At 34.6% G+C, this 25,453-nt stretch overlaps 1 protein-coding gene across 6 annotated transcripts in view; it reads left to right on the top strand.

Annotated features, from left to right (window-relative positions):
* LOC108764399 (extended synaptotagmin-2) overlaps nt 1–24,923 on the top strand; it is a 38,000-nt gene extending 13,077 nt beyond the window's left edge. For 2 of the 6 annotated variants that reach the window (XM_018512641.1, XM_018512639.1), the window contains exons 2-20: nt 8,346–8,515; nt 13,052–13,302; nt 17,940–18,025; nt 18,198–18,393; nt 18,685–19,052; nt 19,253–19,529; nt 19,679–19,827; nt 20,703–20,738; nt 21,038–21,132; nt 21,221–21,394; nt 21,622–21,819; nt 21,893–22,162; nt 22,243–22,416; nt 22,653–22,851; nt 22,990–23,219; nt 23,279–23,498; nt 23,868–23,988; nt 24,065–24,276; nt 24,490–24,923. In XM_018512641.1, coding sequence (XP_018368143.1) covers nt 8,453–8,515; nt 13,052–13,302; nt 17,940–18,025; nt 18,198–18,393; nt 18,685–19,052; nt 19,253–19,529; nt 19,679–19,827; nt 20,703–20,738; nt 21,038–21,132; nt 21,221–21,394; nt 21,622–21,819; nt 21,893–22,162; nt 22,243–22,416; nt 22,653–22,851; nt 22,990–23,219; nt 23,279–23,498; nt 23,868–23,988; nt 24,065–24,276; nt 24,490–24,644 — 3,474 coding nt within the window. In that variant the 5' untranslated portion in view covers nt 8,346–8,452 and the 3' untranslated portion in view covers nt 24,645–24,923. Of the gene's footprint in view, nt 1–1,196; nt 1,534–8,345; nt 8,516–13,051; nt 13,303–17,939; nt 18,026–18,197; nt 18,394–18,684; nt 19,053–19,252; nt 19,530–19,678; nt 19,828–20,702; nt 20,739–21,037; nt 21,133–21,220; nt 21,395–21,621; nt 21,820–21,892; nt 22,163–22,242; nt 22,417–22,652; nt 22,852–22,989; nt 23,220–23,278; nt 23,499–23,867; nt 23,989–24,064; nt 24,277–24,489 lie in introns of those variants that run through there. The other 4 variants (XM_018512635.1, XM_018512637.1, XM_018512636.1 and 1 more) reach the window with 4 other exon arrangements.
* Nucleotides 24,924–25,453: the final 530 nt, after the last annotated feature.

Here is a 25,453-nt window from a genome sequence, read left to right as displayed (position 1 = left end):
TAATATTAATTTATTAATGTATTATATGCGAGTATTCAATATAGTAACAGCGTTTAGAGTTATCTTATTTACATAAATGACATTCCATTTTACTATATTAACATTAGCATTTCAACGTTTCATACGATTGATGAGAGGAAGACGCATAATGGTAATGAACGTTTTGTTTTACCGAGCGTGCGAGGAGCGTGCCGTATCATCCACAACGGGGTTGGTCAATTAATTGCGCTAGAGATGAGATTTCAGGATACCTTCTGACGGTGGTCGGAGGGTGGCGCAGGCGCTTTCACAATCCCTTCGAGAGGGAATGTGGTTCGGCGGCGATTTACCGAGAGCCGGGAGGAAAGACCGATACCGAAGTGTTTCCTCAGTGCTTCCGCGCAGCGCGCCTCGAGTACTCGCGGTACCGCGATCGCCGCGAGCTTTCGCAGGATGCGCGCTCGTGGAACGTGGAACTTTGCCGGATCTTCCGAAAAGTTGTCCCACTACGATAACGAACAACGTCGAGATCGTTCGACTTACAATTAGCAGCGTGATTAATCGTAGCGTTCGATCAACGAGATTTTAGATTCTGCAAAGTGAGCGCCGCTCGCTTAATCAGTTCGTGATTATTCCATACTCGCGGTTGAAATAATTTAGTCGTTATTATTAATTAATATCATTTTGAGCTTCACTGTAATACCGTCAGCATTAATTGAATATTAATTCTCAGACGAATCGATAATGAAATTTACTTCATAGATTGAGCCTGTTTGATATTTCCGTTTCTTTCGAGCACGAGCAAAAGTTTCGTAGAACTTAGCACGCGATTTAAATAGCAAATGAATTTTTTCTACTAATGTATTTTGATAGGTCTACACTTTCAGATTTCGAGTCGATTAAATTTTGAAAGTTTCGTTGCACGGCTCGAGGTAAATTTATGCCACGAGACTTGACATATCAAGAATCAACATTAGCGTTAAAAAAGAAGCAAATTAACATTATTAATATTATTTCATTTTTGCCTTTTGGAAGAGAAAACATTTGTATTTATTTCGTGAAATAAGAAAAAAAGTTAGTTTGTAGAAAAAATATTTTAGTTTTTGTAAAACGTCGTGCTGCGTTGAGAGTGTTGCGTGTGGATCTCTTTTCCCGAGTCGCTCTCAAAGAGGATGCTTGTTTATTAATCGTGGAACGCGAAGATTTTCTTCGCTTGACTTTTTCGCGTATGCAAACCGGTGGAACGAGATGCTTGTCGGCATGCAACGGGAAAGCCGTGAACGGTGAACGCGAGCACTCGTAACAGCCGGCGATATGTTTCGGGAGCGGTGATATGGGAAAGGTGGTGAGAGACTCCGATAAGTAACGACAGCTCCACTGCGGCTGTTTAGCGGCGCGTATTTCCGGGACCCGGCGAGCGCGATCGATAGCTTTATCGGGATCGCCGCGACCAGTGTGAGGGGTGTGTTGAAAGTGTCGAAGAGAAAAAAAGCATGCAGCTACTTTCCAGCTTCATGGGTCGGCACACGAAGCGAGGAGCCTCCTTGAAAAAAGGTATGTCGCGGATGAGCGCGCTCGCTCCGGTGCAGGTGTCACGTGACGTTAATTAGCGTTAACCAGTCCAGGAGAGGAAAACACGTGGCGAAAATTTCACGCAGGATTTCACGGTTAGAAGACGTTGCGCCAGCAATTTGTAGCACCAAGACGGACCAAGTTCCGCAACAAGTTCTTCCAAGTGCGCACTTGAGACTTCTCTCTCCAGTGAAGGGCGTCCCCGAATTTTATCTTAGCGATAGATAGACGTATCGGTAATTTTACGCGCGGAACGATAGATCCATGCATGGATTCACCCGATCACGCTTCGTTAACTCTCTGTTCCTAGTAAACACGAAGGGATCAAGTTCTGAATCGTGGGATATATCACAGGATGAGCTATAATTAATGAAACAGCGCCATATATATATATATATGGAAGAGTAACCTGTTGTTATTCATCTTTTAATTGACGCGAAAAGTAACTTTAATTCTCGCGACTTAACTTTCGATGCCACCTCTTTCTCAAGCGATCCGCGTCGCACTTGGTAAGCGCCACTTATCGTTCGTTTCATATTGTTGATATCACGTGAACGCGAACGAGAGATCTTTGCGTACCACACGAAACTACAATATATAGAACGCAACGATAGAATATTAAGGCGAGTTGGACGGGCGCATGATCTAATAACTTATTTGATCGATATTCTCGGAAATATGCCTTCATATAGCCTCGGCGCTTAGCGGCTCACGCTCACGCGATGTGGGATGCTCCGTGACCAGTTTTGTACGGTACGGCGATCATCGGGAACATCGAAATTGCTTTTCGTCGAGCCCTCGGAGACGGCGTTTAGCCGGCGAGCTCGTTCATTTCGAAACCCGCGCGTCACGGCCTGAATGTGGCGGAACGTTAGGTCACATCAAGATTAACGCATAAGAAACTCGTAACTCGAGTTTTCCACGCGCCGCGCGCTTCAGTTTCTAAATATAAATTTTACCGGTACGCGGAACTTATGTTTAGTTTATCGATTTTTATTCGTTAACCGAACGCTTGTATATACACCGTTCCTTCCTGCCGACACTGTTTCCTCTCTCGCGACACGCCAGCGATTACACGTGGTGCACATTATATCGCATTCGAAATGTGAAACGTGATTCGCCAAATTTAATCTGCGGAAGTAATTACTCTTGGCACAGCAGTACGCGACGTCAACCGCGTGAAAGGTTGCAACGCTAATTCCACCCCACATGCGTCTCCATAATGTCAAGGTTGTATCCTGAATTATCCTCGAGCTTGATTCGCCATGGAATCAGTCGCTGCATGTAATGGCGCGATTCATTTTGATAAAATAGTTTCATCGAGAATTTGATAAGGGTTGCTCTTATATATTCAAAAATATCAGGAGTATTTTTTATCCAAGCGAGATCAGAGGGGCCCCATTCTTGAACAAATATCGCATACGAAAACAGTAATTCCGTATGTACAATCGACTAATCACAATCGAGAAACTGTTATTTCCGTATGCGAAAATTATTTATATGTGCTCAAGAATAGGGGGGGCTCTTTAGAATATAATTTATCTGATCACGAGCTAAAGTTACTTTTAGTATTAAATCAAATTAAAGCCTGCAATCACAGATATTCGCGTAATATGTCGCTATTATATCCCTTACGTACTTTCAATTATCTTTCAATTGAAGGCATTTTTTTATCTCTACTTATAGCGAGTTCGATTGAATGCACTCACAAGGGTGAAGGGAAATTACCCAGATGTCCAATTAGTTTTGAAAAGTAACGGTTAGAAGTTATAATATTCTACCTCCTATTAACTAAAATGAGTGCCATTTGCTCGGAAAATTTGATATTTGTTAGAAAAATGAATTTAGAGTCGTATTCAGAGTCGTGATTCAACCTAAGATCCGGTTTGAGCTAGGTTTGAATCAATCTTTCATTTCAAAAATGCTTCTTAAACTACGATTTAATAAATCTGATTGGTTCAACTTTAGTTCAAATCCAGCTTGCCTAAAATGAGAATTAATCGTGGATCGATTTATGAATCTATGAATACGGACCTTGATGTCCGCTATAAGTGGCTCCAAAAATGGCTTTAAATGACATATTTTGGAACTTTTTTGACTTTTTGGGTTTTTCTACATACATATGAGTAATATACAGGGTGTCTCAGAAATAAGATCGGAGCCGCATTGGGGGCGTAGAATGGGTCAAGGGGAACAAAAAAGTCTGATATCATTTTGAGATATTCGCTAATATTTGGCGAGTCCTATAAGACCGCCGCATAGGTCGGAGCCGCATTGGGGGCGGTCTTATAGGACTCGCCAAATATTAGCGAATATCTCAAAATGATATCAGACTTTTTTGTTCCCCTTGACCCATTCTACGCCTCCAATGCGGCTCCGACCTTATTTCGGAGACATCCTGTATATAATTGAAATAGAAAGGAAAACTCGAATCTCGGTTCCAATAGTGGATGTTGAACATTTCTTTATCTATATATCCCTCTCGAAATTCGAATTGCGTTTTGATATGATACACTTATAAAGTTTTATATTGTATATGTATATGAATGTATATACGTAGGAATGCCGCAAGATTCGAGATTTCGAGAATCTTGTCTTGTCTTGTCCCGAATTTCAAGACGAGATCGAGACAAGATTTGCTCGGAGAGTTTAAAGACAAGGAGATTTTAGACTCGAGATTCTTGAAAATCTTGAGTCTCGAAAAATTATAGAAATTATATAGGATTTATTTCGCAGAAGTCAGAAAAAATAGGAGTGAGTAAAATAAAACTACTGTCAGTTGAATCGATTTGTCAATGTAATAGTAGCGCAATCATATGCCACAACATAAAATGATGTATACCGTGTACACCGGAATTACTGTAATTGTTTTCCTAAACAAATAATACAAATATTGATTAATAATACCAAATGTTGTGCAATATTGCTAAGCCCAGAGAGAGAGAGAGATCACATTAAACTATATCTAATATAATACTAATTGTAAAATCAAATAACACACGAATCACATTTTTTTATTTAAACACTTTATTGCGCCAATTATAATTATTATTCGCCAAATAAGATTTTAGATATTGAACAGATGTAGCCCATGAATTTAAACAAAGTAGGGATCTTGCTGATTCCTCGCATAATCTATTTCTATGTTTTGTTATAATTAATCTTGCTGTAGAGAATAATCTTTCCGATGGAACAGACGTTGCGCAAATACTTAAGCGTCGTCTATAATACACGGAGTAAGAAAAGTAAAAATTGACCAATTACAATCAAATCTGAGAAGAATAATCGATTGTAATTGGTCAATTTCTTACTCTTACTTCTTACTTCGTGTATTGTAGATAACGCATTATTTAAATTGTCGAGAATTTCGAGACAAGATTTTCGAGTTCGAGATCAAGACAAGAATGTACATTTCAAGATTTTTTCAAGACAAGACGATATTTCCTAAAATCTCGTCTTGTCTCGTCTTGCGGCATCCCTATATATATATATGTATAAAAGAACATATATTTTCTTACTTATTATTAGAGTCCAACTGAAACTTTTACCGAAACTGAAAACGAACACTCATTACGTGTCAGTTTCGATTAAAATCATATAGCTCTTCTTCATAAATGATCATATTAATTTTAATATGTGTAATTATTATTTCTATAATTAAATTATGATGTTTATGAAGAAGAAATACTTATATTCTTTGGTCAAAATTGACACAACCGAAATTTCGGTTTTCGATTTCAGCCGAAATTTAATTATTGTTTCAATAAATTTTATAATATTTATGAAAAAAAGTATATGATATATGGGCATGCTATATAACATATGGCCTTTATAGGATTCCTATTTTTTAATTTTGGTTTCGGTTTCGATTGAAATTGACGTGTAGCCGAGCGTTTCGGTTCAGTTTCGGCAAAAGTTTCGTATAATAAAATAACTTTATAAACGTATACCACATTCAAACGCAATTCGAACTTTGGGAGAGATAGATAAAAAAATGTTCAACACCCACTATTGGAATTGAGACTTAAGTGTTCTTTTATATTCCACTTATGTGTGTATATTACTCACTCGTATGTAGAAAAATTCAAAAAGTAAAAAAAAGTAACGAAAAGATGTTATTTAAACTCATTTTCGAAACCACTTACAACAAACTTTGAAACCATTTTTCTAATAAATATCAAATTTTTCGAACGAATGACATTCATTTTAGTTAATAGGAGATAGGATACTGTAATTTCAAACCGTTACTTTTTAAAACCAATTGGATATCTGAATAACTTTCCTTGTTAGTGCGCACTGATGCATACTAAAGCCATCGTACACAAATTGTGTACGTAAAAATATGTATTTAATGTAAACGGATGTATGTTTAATATAAATGCGTTTAATATAAAAATACATTAAACCATGAAATTCTCAATACATTTTATTGTGCTGTTAAGTAATTTTTGCTGCATTTTATAATCCGAAATATGTACGTTTTACATTTACAGATTAAATCAGTGTACGACGGTTTTATATGCATTAGTGCATCCAAATTCTATCAAATCTTTTTCAATCAATGATCGAACGCGAATGTTTTTGTTTTTATAAACAAAAGTATTAAACGTTAAACAAAGTATTAAGCAAAACTTTACTATCAAAACTTTGTTTCGATAACATATGTATTTCGTATAGTTTCATCAAGCAGCATTTTACATGTATAAAGAATAACTTATACCTAAGTGAATCGATAGAGATGCGTTTCAAAAAGCTATTAACTAAGACAGTTAGCTGAACAAATGGCTGGGAGATATCCGTGGGATATATCACACGAATATATCGGAAGGGTATATGCACATTCTTCCGCAGCAATAACTCTTGTCCTCGTGACACTTGTCCTCGCTCTTTTACTGGTGCGCTGATTGATATACACTGCAATACAGAGAGTCGCAAATTTATTACATGCTCGCGTTTTGCTTGAACAAAGTAAAACTCAATTAGCTTTCAGCCAGTAGACGATTCAAGAGAAAAGCAGCAAAAGGAAGCATAATAAAAAGAATAGCGCAAAAATTTGTGTTTTGTTGCAACAATAAAATATAAAAATTATATTTATAAAGCAATAGGATTATTCTTTTGGAAATTTTTTAATTTTAATAAACTTGTTTTAAATCACGTATGTGATGTCAAATATTTAACAACTATAACTTTATTACTTACAGCATTACTTAAATGTTTTAATAAATATTTTTGCCAAAAAAACGTGAACGTAATTGCTTGACAAATGCATTTATCTATATTGGTCCTTTTTATATTTGAACCAAAGTAATTTTGACGTACTATATTTTAATTCATTTTCTATAAAAGAAACAAAATGAATATATTAGGTGTTAAACTTAATTCCTGCCATTTTTCGACTCCAAAATTGATTTGTTTCGAAGGGAAGATGAATGGATACCTTAATCAAAGTAATTTCCTCCATTTTCTACTTCATTACTAATTAATAATACTTTATTAATAATACTTTGATTAAGGTATTTCCCTCCGAAACAAATCAATTTTGGAGACGAAAAATGACAGGAATTAAGTTTAACACCTAATAATTAAAAGAACACGTTATTAGAAATCATCAGGGTAAAGTCGCTTATTATGAGATACCTTTTTTTAAAGACTTGTAATTTATTTAATTTGTAACCTTAACTTCTACCTTCATGTCAAATTTATGGAAAATATATTTAAGTTTCATCGCCAAAAGTTAGCAATCGATAAAAAAAAATTTGTTATTAAAAATGCCGATTTTGCTCATTCAAAAAAAGGGTTTCTAACATGAAACACAACGGTTTTCTTATATGAAGCGGTATCTCATAATAGGAAATTAAGAAAAAAACAAAGATAAGCTTTTTATACACGTTTTTATTATATTATATAAAAGTAGCAACAAAAAATTTTAATGTTATACATAATTATATAATTTTTTAATGTGTATGTGTGTGTGCGTGTATGTGTGTTAGAAATCTTAACAATAATAGAATCGTCACTTTTAACATATCGTTTGATAGTACACTTTGATATATTGAATTATTTAAATGTTCTTATATTAGCTAGGAATACCCTAAGTATCTCATATTACGACTTTCACGTCTTGCGGTTTCACGATCACCAAATCTAAAATTTTTACAATTAAACAAATCAATATATATCACGTTTTCCTATCAATATGATTTTATTCTATCACTGCATGCAGACTTTATTACCAAATGTTTATTTTTATATAATAAAACAAGATTTAAAGACTAATATTTCAATAAAATTTGACAACATCTAATTTCAAAAATCTTTTTTTGCAACGGCTACACGCATGATCTAATAATAAATTTTCCATTATTTAATAGGTTTCACTCTAAGAATAAAAAGTTCATGACAGAATCAACCACGTGCGCTTTTTAATTTAACAGAAACCCCGTTATCTCATATTAGGAGCTTATCCTATAATAAGCGACTTTACTCTAATAGAAATTTAAATGTTATTAAGATGAAGATTTGCATTCTTCTCATGTATAGCATTAAATGCGGGCATTTAATTCTTACTTTATCTCGACTGAAAGATATCCTTTTAAACTCTCTCTATAGATGTTATACATCATATATGATATATGTCTGAAGTGGACTGCAAGGTTCACGAAACGTTGGCATTCCAAGAATGGATCTGGACACGGAGAAAACCCGCGAAACGCGTAATCTTTATATAGAAAGCACCCGTGGAAGCCTCAAGGATATATGTCTCTATAATGTTACACTTATCTTCTCTTTTTCAGGAAAGCGCGAATCCATCGGAGGCGGAAGTCTTGTTGGTAATTGGCCGTATTCGACGGGGGGTCTGGTCAGACCCCTTGGCGGCGGCGGTGCAGCGGGGGGCACCAACATGACACCCGACGATCCCGCGCCTGACGAAGAATTCGCCCTCGCCGTCGCGCAAAAAGCACAGGTATGACTACTTGTCTTCGACCTTTTGCTTGATCAAGCCGAATAATAAATTCTTGATAACGCAACAACCGAGAACGCGCGTGCTGTTCACTTGTATGCCGAGTCACCACACGCTAGTTAAGAAATAGGTCATTTCTTCATAGACATTTCTTCTCATATGTGCATACCTTAGTCACGACTCTTCATTTCAATTCATTAGCATATAAATGGGCATCTGAGAACAAATTCTTCTTCAGCTCTTCGATTCGTTTAAAAGTTATATCACGTATACAGGGCGACAAAAAGTTTGGTCACGAAGTTTCGTGTGTTTCGAGCAAATCATTACTCAGCAAGTTGACATTATTTGACATTAAAATAACGACAAACAGCGTCAGCTTGCTACCTGGTAGTAACGTATATTTAGAAAAACAAACTCCACAGTGTATGTTAGTTATATCTTATTAAATATCAAAAAAACTGTACTAACAAATTTTTTTGTTAATAGACTAAAGACCACTCTATTGTCTGTTTGGGAAAATTTATCCGTAGAAAGATGCGCTGATGCATCCGAAATGCCTTAAAGTTTGTATAAAAGTTAATATTCTATAAAGTTAATTTTGAATGTAAATTATTATTTTTGAAATTTAATAAAATATAATTAGTACTCCAATTTGTTTTTTTTTTAATATACGTAAGAATCGTAAGATTACTAATGATTTGATAAACACAAAACATTGTGACCAAATTTTTTGTTATCCTGTAATTTTTGAATTAGAAAAGGGAAACTTTATACGCACCAAGAAGATTAAATTAGAATGAAAGCTATTAAAAGACCAAATTAGGCAGGGATTATGAAAGATTGAAGTCCAATAAAAAGTTTATCGATAAAAATTGGAGCACGCTATTTCTTGCGCTGTGAAGTTACAATCGTGTCATTAAATCGTGCGAAATATATACACGGGTACGTATGAGACAAGCTCAAATACTCGAGTGGAACGTTTCTCGCGAGCACATACATATGTAGCTTCAATGTCTGGTGTCCCTGTGCGCGGTAGGTATTTTTCAAAGGAGCCCACGCGAGTTGAATCGTCAATTCCGTAAAAGCGATCGGGCACAATGCCCTATGAAGAAGAGAAGAGCCGTGTCGACCTGGCAATGGGCGTTCGCGATGCACATCTCGTGCGCATCGTTGAACGTTCACTGACGTTGCTGGCCGCGTTGTGGCTATTGTTGGTGAACTCAACAATTTTTTACGTTTACCTCTGCGGTTTTAAGCCTCGAAGTCGACCTATTTAAACTTTGACTACATGGAAACATTTAAAATAAAACGAAAATGTGCATTCAGCTCCTCTGGCGTTTACAGTTCCAGAGAACTGATTTGTTTGTCGATTTATATATCTAATTTAGGTTTTTAATTTATATAGTAGAATATCTTTTTAACGGAAAGTTTGTGATTTGACGATAATAACAATTACCTATAGCGTGAGCAAAATTTCATAAACAGAAACGATCACGTATGAAAGAACTCCATGTACTTTTGACGAATAAAATATTCGATTAATTAGAGAAAATGTAAAAATTGTTATTGGTGAATTAAATTAACTTAAAATGTATTTTTGCCTATCAAATTAGCAGTAATTTGTAAGTTTCATGTAGCTTCGTTGCTTGTTGATGTTTCATGTCGATCTAATTGGATTTTGACAAGAAGAAATCCGCTTACAGACCGTGTCTAAAACTGTTCAAATATTCTTTGCATGCTACATAATAAATGCTGTATATACAGGATACCTCGAGATTATCGGTTTCGATTTAAAACACAGATTTTATCAAACTTATAAGCTCATTTTTCTTTCAAAATATTTAGTTTGAAAAAATAAAATTTCAAGAGACCAAAATTTGCTTAAAATTAAATGAACTGATCAAACATTTTTATCTAAAAGTCATATAAAAATTTGCAACTTGAAAAATATTGACACCTGGGTATTTCAGCAGAAAAAAAAGTCGATTCCATGTTAGGAATGAATATTTAAAATCAAATCACCTCGTATATGAGTGCCGACTTATTATTCGACATCTAAATTTATAGATGCAGAACTGAAATTATTATCTGCGTGGGAAGTCACTGAAGTAACACTTTCCGTCACGGAACTCGTGGGATTTCTCGAACGATTTTTATCTCGCACTCTTCTCTAGCTCCACACTACCGAGAGTAATTAGTACTCTACTTAAAAGGCAAAGTCCTTCGAGATCAACTTCATGCACGTGCTGTATTCGAAGCAAGCCAGTCATTTGAAAAAACTCTCTTTTTCACACAGATATGAAAATTCTGATGATTTTTAAGATTTTACTAAACGTGTACTGATTTAATCTTCACCATATTGTATCTCACTATATAATCTAATTAATACGAAAATAATTCTTAGAAAGCGTGTTTTTTTTTCCAGACAAAGTATTTCAAAGAAATTAATCGTTTTGAATTGTTTTTCGCAGGACTGTAGCATTTTCTCTAATTAAAATTGGCGTAAATAGAACGAGCTGTGACGCAGAACTGAATTATTTCATCGATAAATAATATTTGCTTCGCTGTAATTTCGTAAATGGGGAAAATGAAACTCTCGAAACACTTCTGCCAACTTCCATTTGTTCGGAAGACTGGCACGTACATTACGACCTCACTACGCTTCTCTTAACGTTGGACAACTTTCCAATTAATGAAATGTTACGTTCTGGACAGAACAGGTCGAATTACTATTGCGCAAGGACGCGTTTGCAAGCGAGAACGTGCACGCCTTTTGACCTCGAGACAAGAACGGGAGATGCGTGGCGACCCCATCTCTCGCATTAATATCGCTCTATTTAATTTTAAGAGCGAAGCGCAAACACAAACGCGGAATAAATTGCGCGAAAAAAATCTCTTCAAAATCAATTTGCAAGTTTTGAATTAAACTTCTGAATGCTTAATTGCTTAACAGACTTTCCAAGAATTATTGGACTCTATTCCAAGAATTTTACTCTATTTAGACTAGAGTTAGAATTTATAAATTGTTTCTTTTCTTATATTAGGTTTACGATTATACCTTTTTCATACCCAAGCAGAACAAGTCACGATGATGTCAAAATGACATTAAAATAAATTGGAAATTTTGGAAAAATGACTTTTAATCATTTTTCATCACTTGATTTTGAATCACTTTTTTGGAGTCATTTTAATATCATAATGACTTGTTGTCCTGCTTAGGTAGTTACTCAGATATCTTTATTCAGTAACAAACTTCTCCATTTCTATATATATACATGTAGAGCTAAATTCCATGTAAGATCGCGAAATTTTCTTGTACTTACGATTTATTATTTAACTACTAGGGTTAATGACGTTCTTCGATGACGTCAGAGAGATTTCTTCGATGTTGCACGCGACGTCGCGTGTGAGCACGTAGGGATCATGTCCTACATCCTAGCAAGACGAAGGTACAACTTCTTGGACAACGTGTCGCGTGACGTCGCTTTCATTTCGCGGGCCCGGGGACAAAAGTATTTTCCGAGAATATTCTGAAATTGCGATACGTACGGTTGTATGGTTTTAATGTTCCTCGCGGGATAAATTGCTATTAATGATACGCTGCGAGTGAACGTACAAGCGGACTGTCATTGCGGGGTTGTTTTTTTATCGCTGATAAGTATTCCTTTATGCGTCTTTACGTGGATACGGCAAGGTTGCGCATAATGCACTATAAGCATACTTCTTCTGCCTGGTATTTAGTTTCACGTAGCATATTGAGAAAAATGAAAAATAAAAAATTTGTATTTTAAAAATTATACGGTAATTATAATGAAATAAAGTAACTATATTTGAAAGTATACAGAGAAAAGTATAACGAAGGGAGGGAGAGAGAGAGAGAGAGAGAGAGAGACTGATTTTTCTATTCTCGTTTATATTTATTTTTGAGATATAATTTTTATATCTCGATGTTTTGCTTCTAATAGGTTTAAATTTCATAATTTTATTAGTTTTTCACTTTTAAATATACATTTTTTTATATGATACAGAAAGAACATTAATATATTTGATTAGTCATGCTAAAAGAAATAAGTGACAGTGCGCAAAATAAACACAGAATGTAAAAAGAGAAAGTTAACGTAATTATATTTAAAAACAAATAATATATATTAATGAGTTTAATTTAAAATATTTTTCAATTAATTAAATATAAAAATAAAAAGAAATATAAAATATTAATGTGGCAGTAATTAGTAAAAGCGAATGATTCTCCATAAACTTCGCAAACTCTAATTAAACTTTAATTTAAATGTTTTCATTTCACATTCTCTATCAAGAATGAATTATACTTTACAAACACAACACAAATAGATAACAAATAATTATCAGCATTAACCTAGTTTTTATTATTGATATTAATGTAATACTCTAAGTGCATTATGCGACTCGATTACCACCGTATTGGATGACACACGCGACGCGAAGATTTAAGATATAAAGACTTTTCGCATTTATGTGATACTTGTAAATGAACGCATCGAATGAAATATCTCTTTGCAGAGAGATGCAGAGGCAATTCGCACCGCTTTGTATCTCGGAGTGGCACTCGCGATCACCTGGATAATAGGAGCGGCGGGTTTGTCACTGGCATGGCTGGTTTTGGTCCTGGCACTGGCAACTACCATCGTTAAAGCAAGAGTCTCCCGGCTTCTTCAGACGGAATTGCAACACGAACTGGCCAGGTTACGTAGGAGAAGGGCCCTGTACAAAGACGAGACCGCCGAGTGGCTCAGTCTGCTTCTCAACAAGTGGCAAGTACCGTTTTCAGTTATCGATGAAGCTAATCAGAAACGGGAATACGCGTGTGCCACCTGGTATACGTTAATGTACGTTATTACATCAATAGGTGCACAGAGAGAACGATTTTACTGACAATGAGATGAAAATAAAAGAATTTTCTTCAAAATCTTCGTACGGGAAGAACGGTTTTGCTGAAGTACCTAGAAATTTAGATAGATACAGATTTAAAAATAAATTTTTTGGACTATAAAAATATGTAGATCGCACAAACATAATGAGTAATGTTGCAAGAGGTTTGGATATTTTAACAATCGTCTTAAGGGGATCCTAAAATCGTCCTGTTTTACCACGATTACGTTTTAGGAGAAATCTCCGAATTGGAAAATCACGGATTGCAAAATTTTTTTACAGAATTAAAGAACGCATAAAAAGAAATCCCGAAAAACACGATTTCACGAGAAAATCGGAAAAAAAAGAAAAAATTTACTTTTTTTGACACATACAACTGTCATCTGAGGTTAACAATTGCTTGATATAATTGCTTGATGTAAAAGTTTTACAGCTTGTAGATTGAAAATAAGCGTGAGGCGGAATTTAGATTATTTGAACGAACAATACTGAGTTTATAGAATTAAGATTCAAAGCGTAGAAAAAAATATTTCTCCTAAAACGAAATTATGTGCTTTGCAAGGACTTACTTTTTTCCTCTTTTACAGATTTGAAAATCCTTTTCCAGGAGTTTTTCTTTATGAGTTTTTCTTTATACCAAGAACGACAAAAAAATTTTTTTTTTTATTTCAATTTCAACATTTTTTGCCGTTCTCGGAATAAATTCCACCTCACAGATATTGTATTAATGCGCATACTTTAATCCTGTAAAAAGATTTTCAAATCTATAAAAAAGGAAAAAAATAATTGTTACACAAAAATCATGATTTAGTCGGTAATACAGACGGCTTTAGGATCCCCTTAAGTGTCCTACGTAATTATTTTGATAGTCCATCAAAATTATTTTGAAATCTTATCTTATTAAATTTTTAGATACTTCAGCAAAATCGTTCTTTCTATGTGGATATTTTAAAGAAAATTATTTATTTATCGTATTTTATCACGGTTTATTTGTAAAAGTGATTAAATTGACTATTATACAAACTTATATCAATATTCCTTTTTCTTTAATAGATATAAATTCCTAACAGAGAAATTAACCATTCAAAATTGATATAACTATGTATAACGTGTCGTCGATTAATAAAAAAAATAATAGAAAGGAAAATGAGCGAGGTGAGGTCACGAAATATGAGTACAGTAATAAAGGATATATAAGTGTACCGCTACGTTACACTTATATAAACTTTTCTAGATACATTTATCTAGAGAAGTTTATGTAAGTGTAACGTAGTAATACATATATATATCCTTTATTACTGTACTCATATTTCGTGACCTCACCTCGCTCTTTCATATAGCTACGATTCGCGGTAATAACGCTATTGTAATGCCGCTGGGTATATATCGCGATTGTCCTCGCATCGGACAATGGGTGAATGAACTCCTCGTTCAGAAACGAGTACTACATACGCATTTGTAAACATATCCACATTCCTGACGCACGTAAGTATAAATGTGGCCTTTCACGTTTCTGCTGCCTATGCCGCGGATAAAATCCTTGTCCGTCGCCATCGCCGACACATGTCGAACGGAACGAGTCGATGTTGTAGAATTGACCGCGTTTAAATAAATTGCAAAATGCCATCGGTTCATAAAGTTCCGTACAAGCTCACATACAAGGATCTTAATTCGTTGTATATATAAGAGAAATAGATAATTGTAAAAATCAACCCTTTTTAGAGCTAAAATTTATCAAAAAGTGGATCATTTTCTGTTGGAAAAAAGGATGATGAAAAATTTCTAAAAAGTTCAGAATTAATTTCTAGCTTAAAAAAATTTGTTATTTAATTTCGAAGAGATTTATATACTAACAGTAAGAAAAAAAATTTACTATTTTATGGACGGTCTCATTGACGCATTCAAGCGATTTCCTTCGCGCATCACCCTTTTCTCGTTTGTCAGCGGCTGAGAACGGCCCTGTACAGCAAGCGGCAATAAGGCGCGGAAAGAGTGCTACTTATTTGGATACTTGATAGACCTGTTCGAGTATTCCTAAACAGCTCCGGCTGCGGGTTTCTCACCGACTAGCAAGAATCTACATGCCGGGAAGAAGCAGTGAATTCAACATGCTACACATTTACACTGTATGGGCACAAAGAAAACGACGGCGCTTATTTGATCATGTGCGAATGCAGGAAACGATGACTTCGGAAAAATTTCTATGGAATCGAGCACCCTGTAAAGAATACAAGTTCCGTATACACGATGTTCTGATATGAAAACAATTTCTACATGAAAAGAACAGTAATTTTTCTAAATTATCTAAAAATTTAACTAATGTACATACACAGGTTTGAAAATAATTATGTTGGTTCAAAATAATTATATTAAATAACATAATATATTATAGGACCGTACATGTGATAACACAAACTATAGAATCGAAGCCTTACACGGTCTAGCTGGATCTTAATGCTTGTATGATTCTTATGTGAATTTATATACTACGTATGTAGTCCCACAGAAACGCGCGCCGAAAAATTTTCGGTCTTGAAACGCTAACTCTACTAAACTACCGCAGTAATATCACGAGTTAAATTGACTAGCAATTTAACAAATTTTTTGATGCTTATTCGCATCTTCGAAACGATCTTAATAATGATGAATAATATATTAAAATCTGTAAATAATTAATTCTTATTGCGAAAAAATATTACCTCGGCCGGGAGTCGAACCCGGATCTCTTGCAATCCGTGCGAGCGTCCTGAGACTTTAGACTACCGAGGCCTTTATTTTTTCGCAATAAGAATTAATTATTTACAGATTTTAATATATTATTCATCATTATTAAGATCGTTTCGAAGATGCGAATAAGCATCAAAAAATTTGTTAAATTGCTAGTCAATTTAACTCGTGATATTACTGCGGTAGTTTAGTAGAGTTAGCGTTTCAAGACCGAAAATTTTTCGGCGCGCGTTTCTGTGGGACTACATACGTAGTATATAAATTCACATAAGAATCATACAAGCATTAAGATCCAGCTAGACCGTGTAAGGCTTCGATTCTATAGTTTGAATTATATTAAACTTTTCAAGGAAAACTTAAGGGGATGCTGGAGGGACCCAATTATCGACATTGCAGTTTGACCAAAATCTCCGAATTGACTAAATGAAATAAAAAATCTTTTTACAGGATTAAAGTAAATGCAAAATCCTGACGTGGTGCAGTGGATTTTATACTAAAATAAAAAAAAGTTAAAAAAATTTTTTACTTTTTTTCGATTTTAGTATAATATCCACTGCACCACATCAGGATTTTGCGTTTACTTTAATCCTATAAAAGAATTTTTTGTTCCATTTAGTCAATTCGGAGATTTTGATCAAACTGCAATGTCGATAATTGGGTCCCTCCAGCATCCCCTTAAGCTGATTGCTAGAATGTCAACATTTTTACGGTTTTATCATCGTGCTTGCGTATCTAACATAATTATTTTCAGATCTACATATATTTAATTAAATAAATTTTCAAATACTTCAGCAAAGCTGTTCTTTCTGTGTTTATATAAAGTCTTTTTTTCTTTTTAGAGAAGATATATAGTGATATAAATATGTAATTAATGATTTTTCGTCAAATTGTATGCTTTATTTATCTATTTGAATAATAAAGTCTAATAATAAAAAGGAGAGATAAGGAGTTTATAATAATAATAGCAGAAAACATAATTTTGAAATTTTTATGTATTTAAAGTGCGTATAAAAAACTATATTTACTATATATTTAACAAGAGAATTCATGATGGAAAACCTAGAAGCGTCGAACTAGGACGGGTAAGGTGTTATTCAAGCATCCTAAAAAATGACAAGTGCGTGGGCACGTGTTAATTTACCTCTCTTCCCTTTAATCTATTCACGAAAGCTTAATATACGCGTAGGCCGTCGTATATTATGCGAATCAACTCGTTATCGATGGCGTAAATGGGATGTCGTTGACGATGAATTCTGGAAACAACCCACCCGTTATGGCACCGAAACGTTAGTACGCGTTTTTCACACTCGAAAGAGCGCTTTATCGTATTAAAATCTGGCCATTCACTTAATTAAACTGAATGTTTAATGAATCGTGTCGCATTCTTGAGATATCTATTTGTAGAAATTCAAGAAAAAGGGAAGGCTCTGAGCAATTTCATGTATTAGGTGTTGAACTTAATTCCTGCCACTCGCTTAATTTAAAACAATGTTCCACACCTCAAAAAAATCTAAAAAAAAATTTTAGTAATGTAATATGCTAAAAAGTTTGACACACTTTTTAGCATATTATACGTTAAAAAAATTTTTTTTTAGACTTTTTAGAGGTGTGGAACATTGTTTTAAATTAAGCGAGCGGCAGGAATTAAGTTCAACACCTAATAGATTGAAGAGACTATTCTGCGATGTAAATTTAATAAACTAATAACAAAAACTAGAGTTTCGATTACATTCTGAAAGAACGGTAGATTATAATGTTAAAATTGTTATTTATGTATCGATTATTTCCCCAGGTGGAGATTCAGCGCTGCCAGTATATTTTCTTTGGCGAAGGAACGACTAGAACCTCTTCTTAATGAAGCCAAACCCGGTATACTCGGTAAGAGCACTTTGTGTAAATACATGTTACGCGACTCGCGACAGGAGAGAGAAAGAGAGATAAGCCAAAGAAGTTCGTCAAAGAAATTAATTACCTACCGCTCGAAGGATTCTAAATTACTTGGTCATTTAACGGTTTCATCGTGGCTCTTAAAGAGATACTCGTTTTTTAGGCCCATTAGAATTACGCGAACTCACTCTCGGCGAACAAACGCCGTGTATCACTCGCATCAGGACACTTGATTGCTGCAGCGATGACGATCTTCCCAATGGCCTTTTCGGTCAGACTAAATTATCCATCGAAGCGGACCTACGGCTGGACTGCGAGCAATTCCGCATGCTCATCACCACGCGGTTGTTTGGTAAAGGGTGAGGAACCAAGTGCATGTTCACTGTATTAAAAACAGTTCAAGAACGTCTTAAATAAAATTGCAAATATTAATTTATTTTTGCATTGTTGTGTCATTAATTGCAATTCATTTGTTTAATCGGAATTGAATTTAGAAATCTAATAATTTCGTACGATATATTTGAAATTTGCCTTTTCTTTCTCCCGAATTATTATGCTTTTGATATCAAGATCACATTCATAATTTTCCTAAATCTATTCTCTATTTTTAAATAATTTTACGGATATTTTCTTCATAAATATTTCGACAGTGTGGGGATGGACATCGACCTGGCGGTGGAAAAGCTATCGCTGTCCGGCACAATTATTGTTAACATAACACTGAACGCGTCGGCGCCGTTTCCACATGCAACCGGACTTAGTGTGAGTTTCCTGGAGAAGCCGGACGTCTGGTTCAGCGTAAGAATCCTACGGGCGGTGCAGATGATGGAGATGCCACTTATCAAGACTTGGATTCATGCGGTGGTCACGGATGCTCTGGCCAGCTGGCTGGTCGACCCAGGCCATTTGGAGTTGAACCTGAGAGCACGAGAGCGACCGGGTCCTGGATTGGATTCCGTGACCAATTTGTTACCGCAAGGAGTGCTCACCGTTGTTCTATGTCAAAATGGTTGTTCTGGTGAGTTTCCTTTAGGTGAAGAGATTGCAAGTAATCGTACACTAAAATCTAGAAAAAAAAACGGTTATCGACCGTTAAATTGTATTTTAGCGTGATTTAGTATAGTTAAGGCGTACGGTTTTACTTTATACTGTAGATGATATTTCTGTCAAACACGCAATTGTTATAAGTTATAATGGACGTGCTAATCATTATTATAGACTATTATGGACTCATTAGAAAGTCCCTAACTGGCCTTTCTCCGTTGCTAGCGAATGTCGCTGATGAAGTGAGATGGCTCGCGGTAACGGTGGGCGATCAAAGACGAATTACTTCGAACTTGAGTTCCACGTGGACCGAAGATGTATCTTTCTTGGTCGGGCCGTTAGATAACGAGAGGATCACCATCAAGCTGAAAGCGAAACGTCTCGTTAGTACGATCACTCTAGCGCAATTCGAGTTAGCGTTAGGAGTTTACGACTGGGAGAATTCACAAATGTAAGTCACATTGATCGCGTTTAATTACACGTTATGCTTCATCACTCGAGTATTTCACGTCAATTTCTTCAGCCTTATGTATTGACGTGAATACGAGTTTCCGACTAGACTTAATATTCTCCGTTAATCCATTTGCCTTTGTTTGATAGCGTTGAAACAGTGTTGCAACAAAAGAAACCATCTCGCAATAGTGCTAATATTCCAAATATCAATGCGCGATTAGAGTACACCACTCTGCCGCATTTGGATCCAGATTTGCCACAACCAGAACTAATGGCCGATAATATGCATCTTGCAGGTATATAAAGACAAATTTAAAGTATATAATGTACAACTATAAGTGTAAAGCACCCCCCACAAATTGATATAAATATTCTATATTTAACGAAAAATAAATTAAAAGTTTTATTAAAAAATAACTTTATTGAAATACATTACTCAACAAAATTAAAACATCATCTCTTTCACCTTGTAAAAATAGGCAAATTTCAAAATGAAATAACTTCGTGAAGAGTCATCGTATCGAGATGTTTAAAAAAGCATTTTAAAAGCTTGAAATCTCTATTTTTCTAATCGGTACTTTAGAAAACGGTTTTACAGATACTTTATGGAGTTACGCAAACATAAATGAAGATGCAAATTTTTTACGAAATTTGCAGAGTTCTACGCGAATTAAAAATTGCACACTAAAATGTGGTTTACAGCATTCGAAAGAGTGAATTTTTAATTTACTTTTTTATTGATCCTTGTATGATTTTTTTTACTGAGTTATTCGACATTAAAACAAAAAACCTATTTTACTTTAGAGATTTTAAACTGTAAAATGCTTTTTTAAACATTTCGATACGATGATTTTTCACGAAGTTATTTCATCTTGAAATTTGCTTATTTTTACAGGGTGGAAAAGGTAAATTTAATTTTGTTGAATAGTGTATAATATTTATAATTATTATATAATATTTTATTAATCTTTCTTTGGATTTTATTGCCGCCTTTTCCAAGAAAATACGATAAATTGAAAGTTTTTTTATATTTATAGCCAAGGCTGTAGAATATATGAAAAGGAAAAAAGATACTTGTGTAATTTGATATTAAATCACGACGAATGTATTTCTACGAAATATTTGAACATTCTTTTTCCGCGATCAGTATTATCATATGAAATATTTTCAGTGTCGCGAGACTCTTGCCACAAAGCGCACAAAGCAGGTAAATTTAATTGAAATATCGTGGTGAAATCTGAGCATGACTGTGTGCAACGTCCTTTGATTTGACGCAATGTTTAATTAAATGTACGCTTGATGATTTTATACCTGTGTATTATTGAGACTCTTGTCGGACAGTAAAGCTTTTTCAAACACGCTAAACCTATATGTTCTCTTTTATTTGCTTTTCCATGAAAATTTGTAGGGAGTCTTTGTAGAAATTTGTAGGGTGTCTTTGTGTGTACTTTTTTTTATGAATTGACACAAAAATATATTCGCGTTGTAATGCGTTGTAATTTTCAGGGGTATTGGTGGTTTACATTCATTCAGCTGACAATCTGCACGGCGATATTGTTCAGTGTAATCCTTATTGCATGTTATTTAATAATCGAAAGAAGGTAAATACAATTTACAATTTTAAAATATGTTTGCAATTATATCTATGCAAAATCTGTTAATGTTCTATGTGTGTGTGTTTTTTTTTAGGTAAAAACGACGCATTATATTCGCTCAACTACATCTCCGGTTTGGGACTGCAGAGCGCAATTTTTGATACAGGATTACACGCAAGTGTCGCTGAGTTTTGTTATTTATTCATGGAATATAGTAAAATCAATGGATACGGACATGCTTGGATTGGCTATGCTATCTCTGTCTCAGGTAACCAAATGTTGATGAAATCAGACGATTCATCATAAAGATAAAAGAAGACCATAATCTGGAAAGAACTATTTCAAAAATATGAGTGTGGTACTTAAAATATACTTTACAGATTATAGATTTACCTTGTTTTTGTTTTAAATTCTTCAATTTATATTACACGTTACCGCACATATTACCTTGCAATGCTGTAAAAAAATCTCGATAAAAAGTAATTTTTTTCAAAGGACACAACGTGGATCGTTAGAAAGGAACTCACCCTCAGCGGTTCCAACATCGCCTCCACCATGACGATCTCTGTACTGTTTTATCCAATCAAAAGTGTACAGCAAGTAGTTAACAGTCGCAGAAGCAGCTTGGTTCCAACTACGCTAGACGATGAACCGAAAATCAAACGAAACAGTTTGCCATGGATGCAACAGGCAGTCTGTATAAAGTCTTATATTTATCCGGAAAAAAATTTCTATGTGTGTGTCCACTCAAGTCTTAAACTTTCAGAAGCTGTTATTAACGCACAAGGACACCGATCCCGCCTCCTCTGATATATCCAGTCTTCTGTCCACTGGAAGCGGTTTGATGGAGGTGACGTTGTTGCGCGCAAAAGATCTCGTCGCGAAAGATTTGAATGGCTTCAGCGATCCCTTCTGCGAATTGAAACTGAACAACGAAACAAAATACAAGAGCAGCATAAAGAAGAAAACGTTGAATCCTTGCTGGGATGAAAGTTCCATCATGGGCTTGCCGAAGACCGGAGAAGCTTTAGACATCGTAATTATGCACATTTATATCTTGCACTGAAATTTCTTCTTGAAATAGAGAGGATAATTTTAAAAAATTTGATTTTGTAGTTATTATGGGATCATGATACTTTCGGTATGAAGGATTACCTTGGGAAAGTATCACTGACTCTCGATGATATCAGAAAGCTATCGAACAGCGATCAGTCCCATTGGTTTCCGCTCAGAGAAACTAAAACGGGATCTATAGAGCTGAAAATTAAGATCTTATCGGAAGAGTGTGAGGTAATGTTCGCGCAACAGTAACTTCAGCACTCGCTAAACACGAACAATAATATTACATTAATATTATAATTTTCTATTCAACAATATAATATAACACATGTACATAACAGTTATGTTATTGAGTAGGAAATTATAACATTGTTATAATGTTACTGTTACTTTGTATTCAGTGAGCGTCATCTTGTAATTTTTCGAGTATTTTCTCATTATAAATCTCCGCTTGAAATTTGCTCTAGACACAAAGCACGTATGCAACCAGCAATATCAGCGACAATTCTTCTCGTTTGAACACCGAGCCTGATTCCTTGTCGAGTATTGTGCGAAGGCCTTCTATGGAAAGATCTAAAATACGTCTACATTTGGATCCGATCGTACCTCCTCCGCCTCCACCACGCACCGTCACTCTCCTGAAGCCAACTACGTCCAACCAATCTGGTAATGTCATGTTTGAAAACTCATATTATATTCACACACATATTTATATTATGTTTAACATCTTTGGCAATATAAACTTTTATAAACAGCATGTCGTTCGATACGGTTTTAGAAATTTGGTATATTTCTTTCGTATAGATAAAGTTAGCATCACCAGCAAAGAGTCCAACGAAATAAATGGAACGTCGAGCTTTTGGGTTCCCAAAGTCATTACAGAATCAGTCGCGGGTAATTCCATCGATGAGGCCGACACCACCAAAGTGATCACAGAAAGGCGATCTTCCCATCATAGCTTGACACCCAGCCCTGAACAAAACTTCGGCAAGAAGTTACCACAGTACAACAGTTTCCGCATGATGAAGCAGAAGGTAAACACGTTAAATTATTCATGATCGAAACGTCAGTTTAAGGTATTTCGTAATTGTAGGTGAAGAGGGGTTTAAAACTTCGTAGATTTCGTTCGGAAGTAACTATAGAGGATAAAAACGATAATAAGGGCATCACGCTAAGCCTGGAACCCAGAGGCGGCGGGGAGGCTGACGCCACGGAACTCTTGTCGGAATCTGGTCTTGCTCACGCGGTGTCGCAACCTGACATGTTAGGCAGGATAAGGCAACCCAGTCCGCGGTTAAGATTGAGGCCGAATGGTTAGTGGGTAGTCGATATTATCATACATATGATATTTTAATATAGTCATACAGATATTTTCATTCCAGATCTTTTGATATTTATAGTTGCGATTCTTATTTCAAAACCGTCTTAAGTAATATCTTAAAATGCTAATATAGATTGTAATTGACTTATAACATAAGACGTTCTTAAATACACTTTGTCACGCTTATTGTCGATGCCATTTAAAATAGTAAAGTTGAAAAAAGATAAAATAAAAAATAAATATGTTAGTCTTTTTTTTATTTTAAATAAACAGCCTTCTATTCTCTTCAGAACGAAAAGTGATTAGAGCTTTACAATTTAATGCTGAAACATGAAAATAAAATATAACATTGGATTTTCAGATTTAAAAATTGTCAACGGCACTAGAGAGAAGTATTCCGGAGTGGAAGGAAAGGTTCTTCAGGCGCAGGGTCTCCACGTAGCGCACATTGCCCAATTGTACTGCCGAGTAAAACTTCAAACGTAAGTATAGTTAATATGTTATGATTGACGGCGGTGGCATTAATTGACGACAGATAATTAAATTAAGAATTTCTAGATGCACCAGTCCAGATAAGATTGTCTCGCCTAACGGCGGTAAGACTATCGCGAAATCGCGACTCCTGCCAGCTATGCCTAATCCTCAGTTTAGCATAGATTTCCATATAGACGGCGACGGTGTACCGAGGCAGTCGGTACTAATATTCGAGATCAGGAGTGCCAGTAAGGAGTTGCTGGCCAGTCGACGTATAACTCTACATGAATTACTGGGTATGATGTTTTAAATATTCTCGCGTCCTTTTTCATATGAAATTATATTAAAATACAATTATAACATTATATATATATAAATAAAATTACATAAATACATATATAAAATATATACATACCAATTAGGTTGTCTTATATCCTTTAATTTAATTCGTTATTGTTTCATATATTTGCACATATTATATTCTTATTTATTCTTATTTAAAAATATAGGTGTATCTGCAGCTACTGATGAGATTCACACGTGGTTGGCATTGAATAACGGTGCCTCGCTGGAAGTACAAATCGCTCACGGCAGAGAGCTTAAGAATAAGTCGGCGAAAAAGTTGTTTCGCTCTTGGTCGGTTCATCGGATAGGAAAAATATGAGATCTAAGGAAAATTAGATGCAATTGTACATCTGTTTAACACGCATGAAACCACAAGATCTTTTACTTGTTTCTCGGAAAGAAGTCCAAGTTCGAAAACGTGAAATCCGTCAGTATATTCATCGTATTAATAAAAAATGGATATAAAAGAATTTTAATAAATTTTTATCCATTTTTTATTAAGGCAAAGAATATTTTTGCAAACCGATTATCTTTTACAATCTTTTTACAAGCTGTATAAAAAAATTCTTAATACTTAATATTATGTCCAGCCACTATATGTATTACAATTCCAATAGCATTCCATATGACGTTCATCTCAACTTTTTTGTACAATTATATTAATAAGAATTTATTATCAACTTTTCACAAAATTGTACAAGATAAATTAAAGAGATATATATATGTACTATGTTAAGTCCTAATTTATGTATATTGTAGATTTTTTAATATTTGCAAAATTTAATACAAGAGTACATTGAAATACCAATGAAAAATATATATTAAAATACCATTTCGTTCATTTGTAATTTTCTGATATATTACATTTGTACATTTACATGTATTGCTATTTCATATAATACTAGATATATTATAATGTAAAATGTAATAATATAATATTAATAAGTGTATATTTTGTATTACTCAAATACATTATATATACATTATACATACAATATATAGAGATATAAATATATTATCAGAGTTTAATTTATAAATTACTTTTGTATCACATAATTATTGAATATTACAAATATTAAATTTATATTTTAATAGATACAAACTTGCATATATAAGAGCAATTATACA

This window comes from Trachymyrmex cornetzi, unplaced genomic scaffold (genome assembly GCF_001594075.2).
Source record: "Trachymyrmex cornetzi isolate Tcor2-1 unplaced genomic scaffold, Tcor1.1 scaffold416, whole genome shotgun sequence".
NCBI lineage: Eukaryota > Metazoa > Arthropoda > Insecta > Hymenoptera > Formicidae > Trachymyrmex > Trachymyrmex cornetzi.
This window is presented reverse-complemented; position numbering and strand designations above follow the sequence as displayed.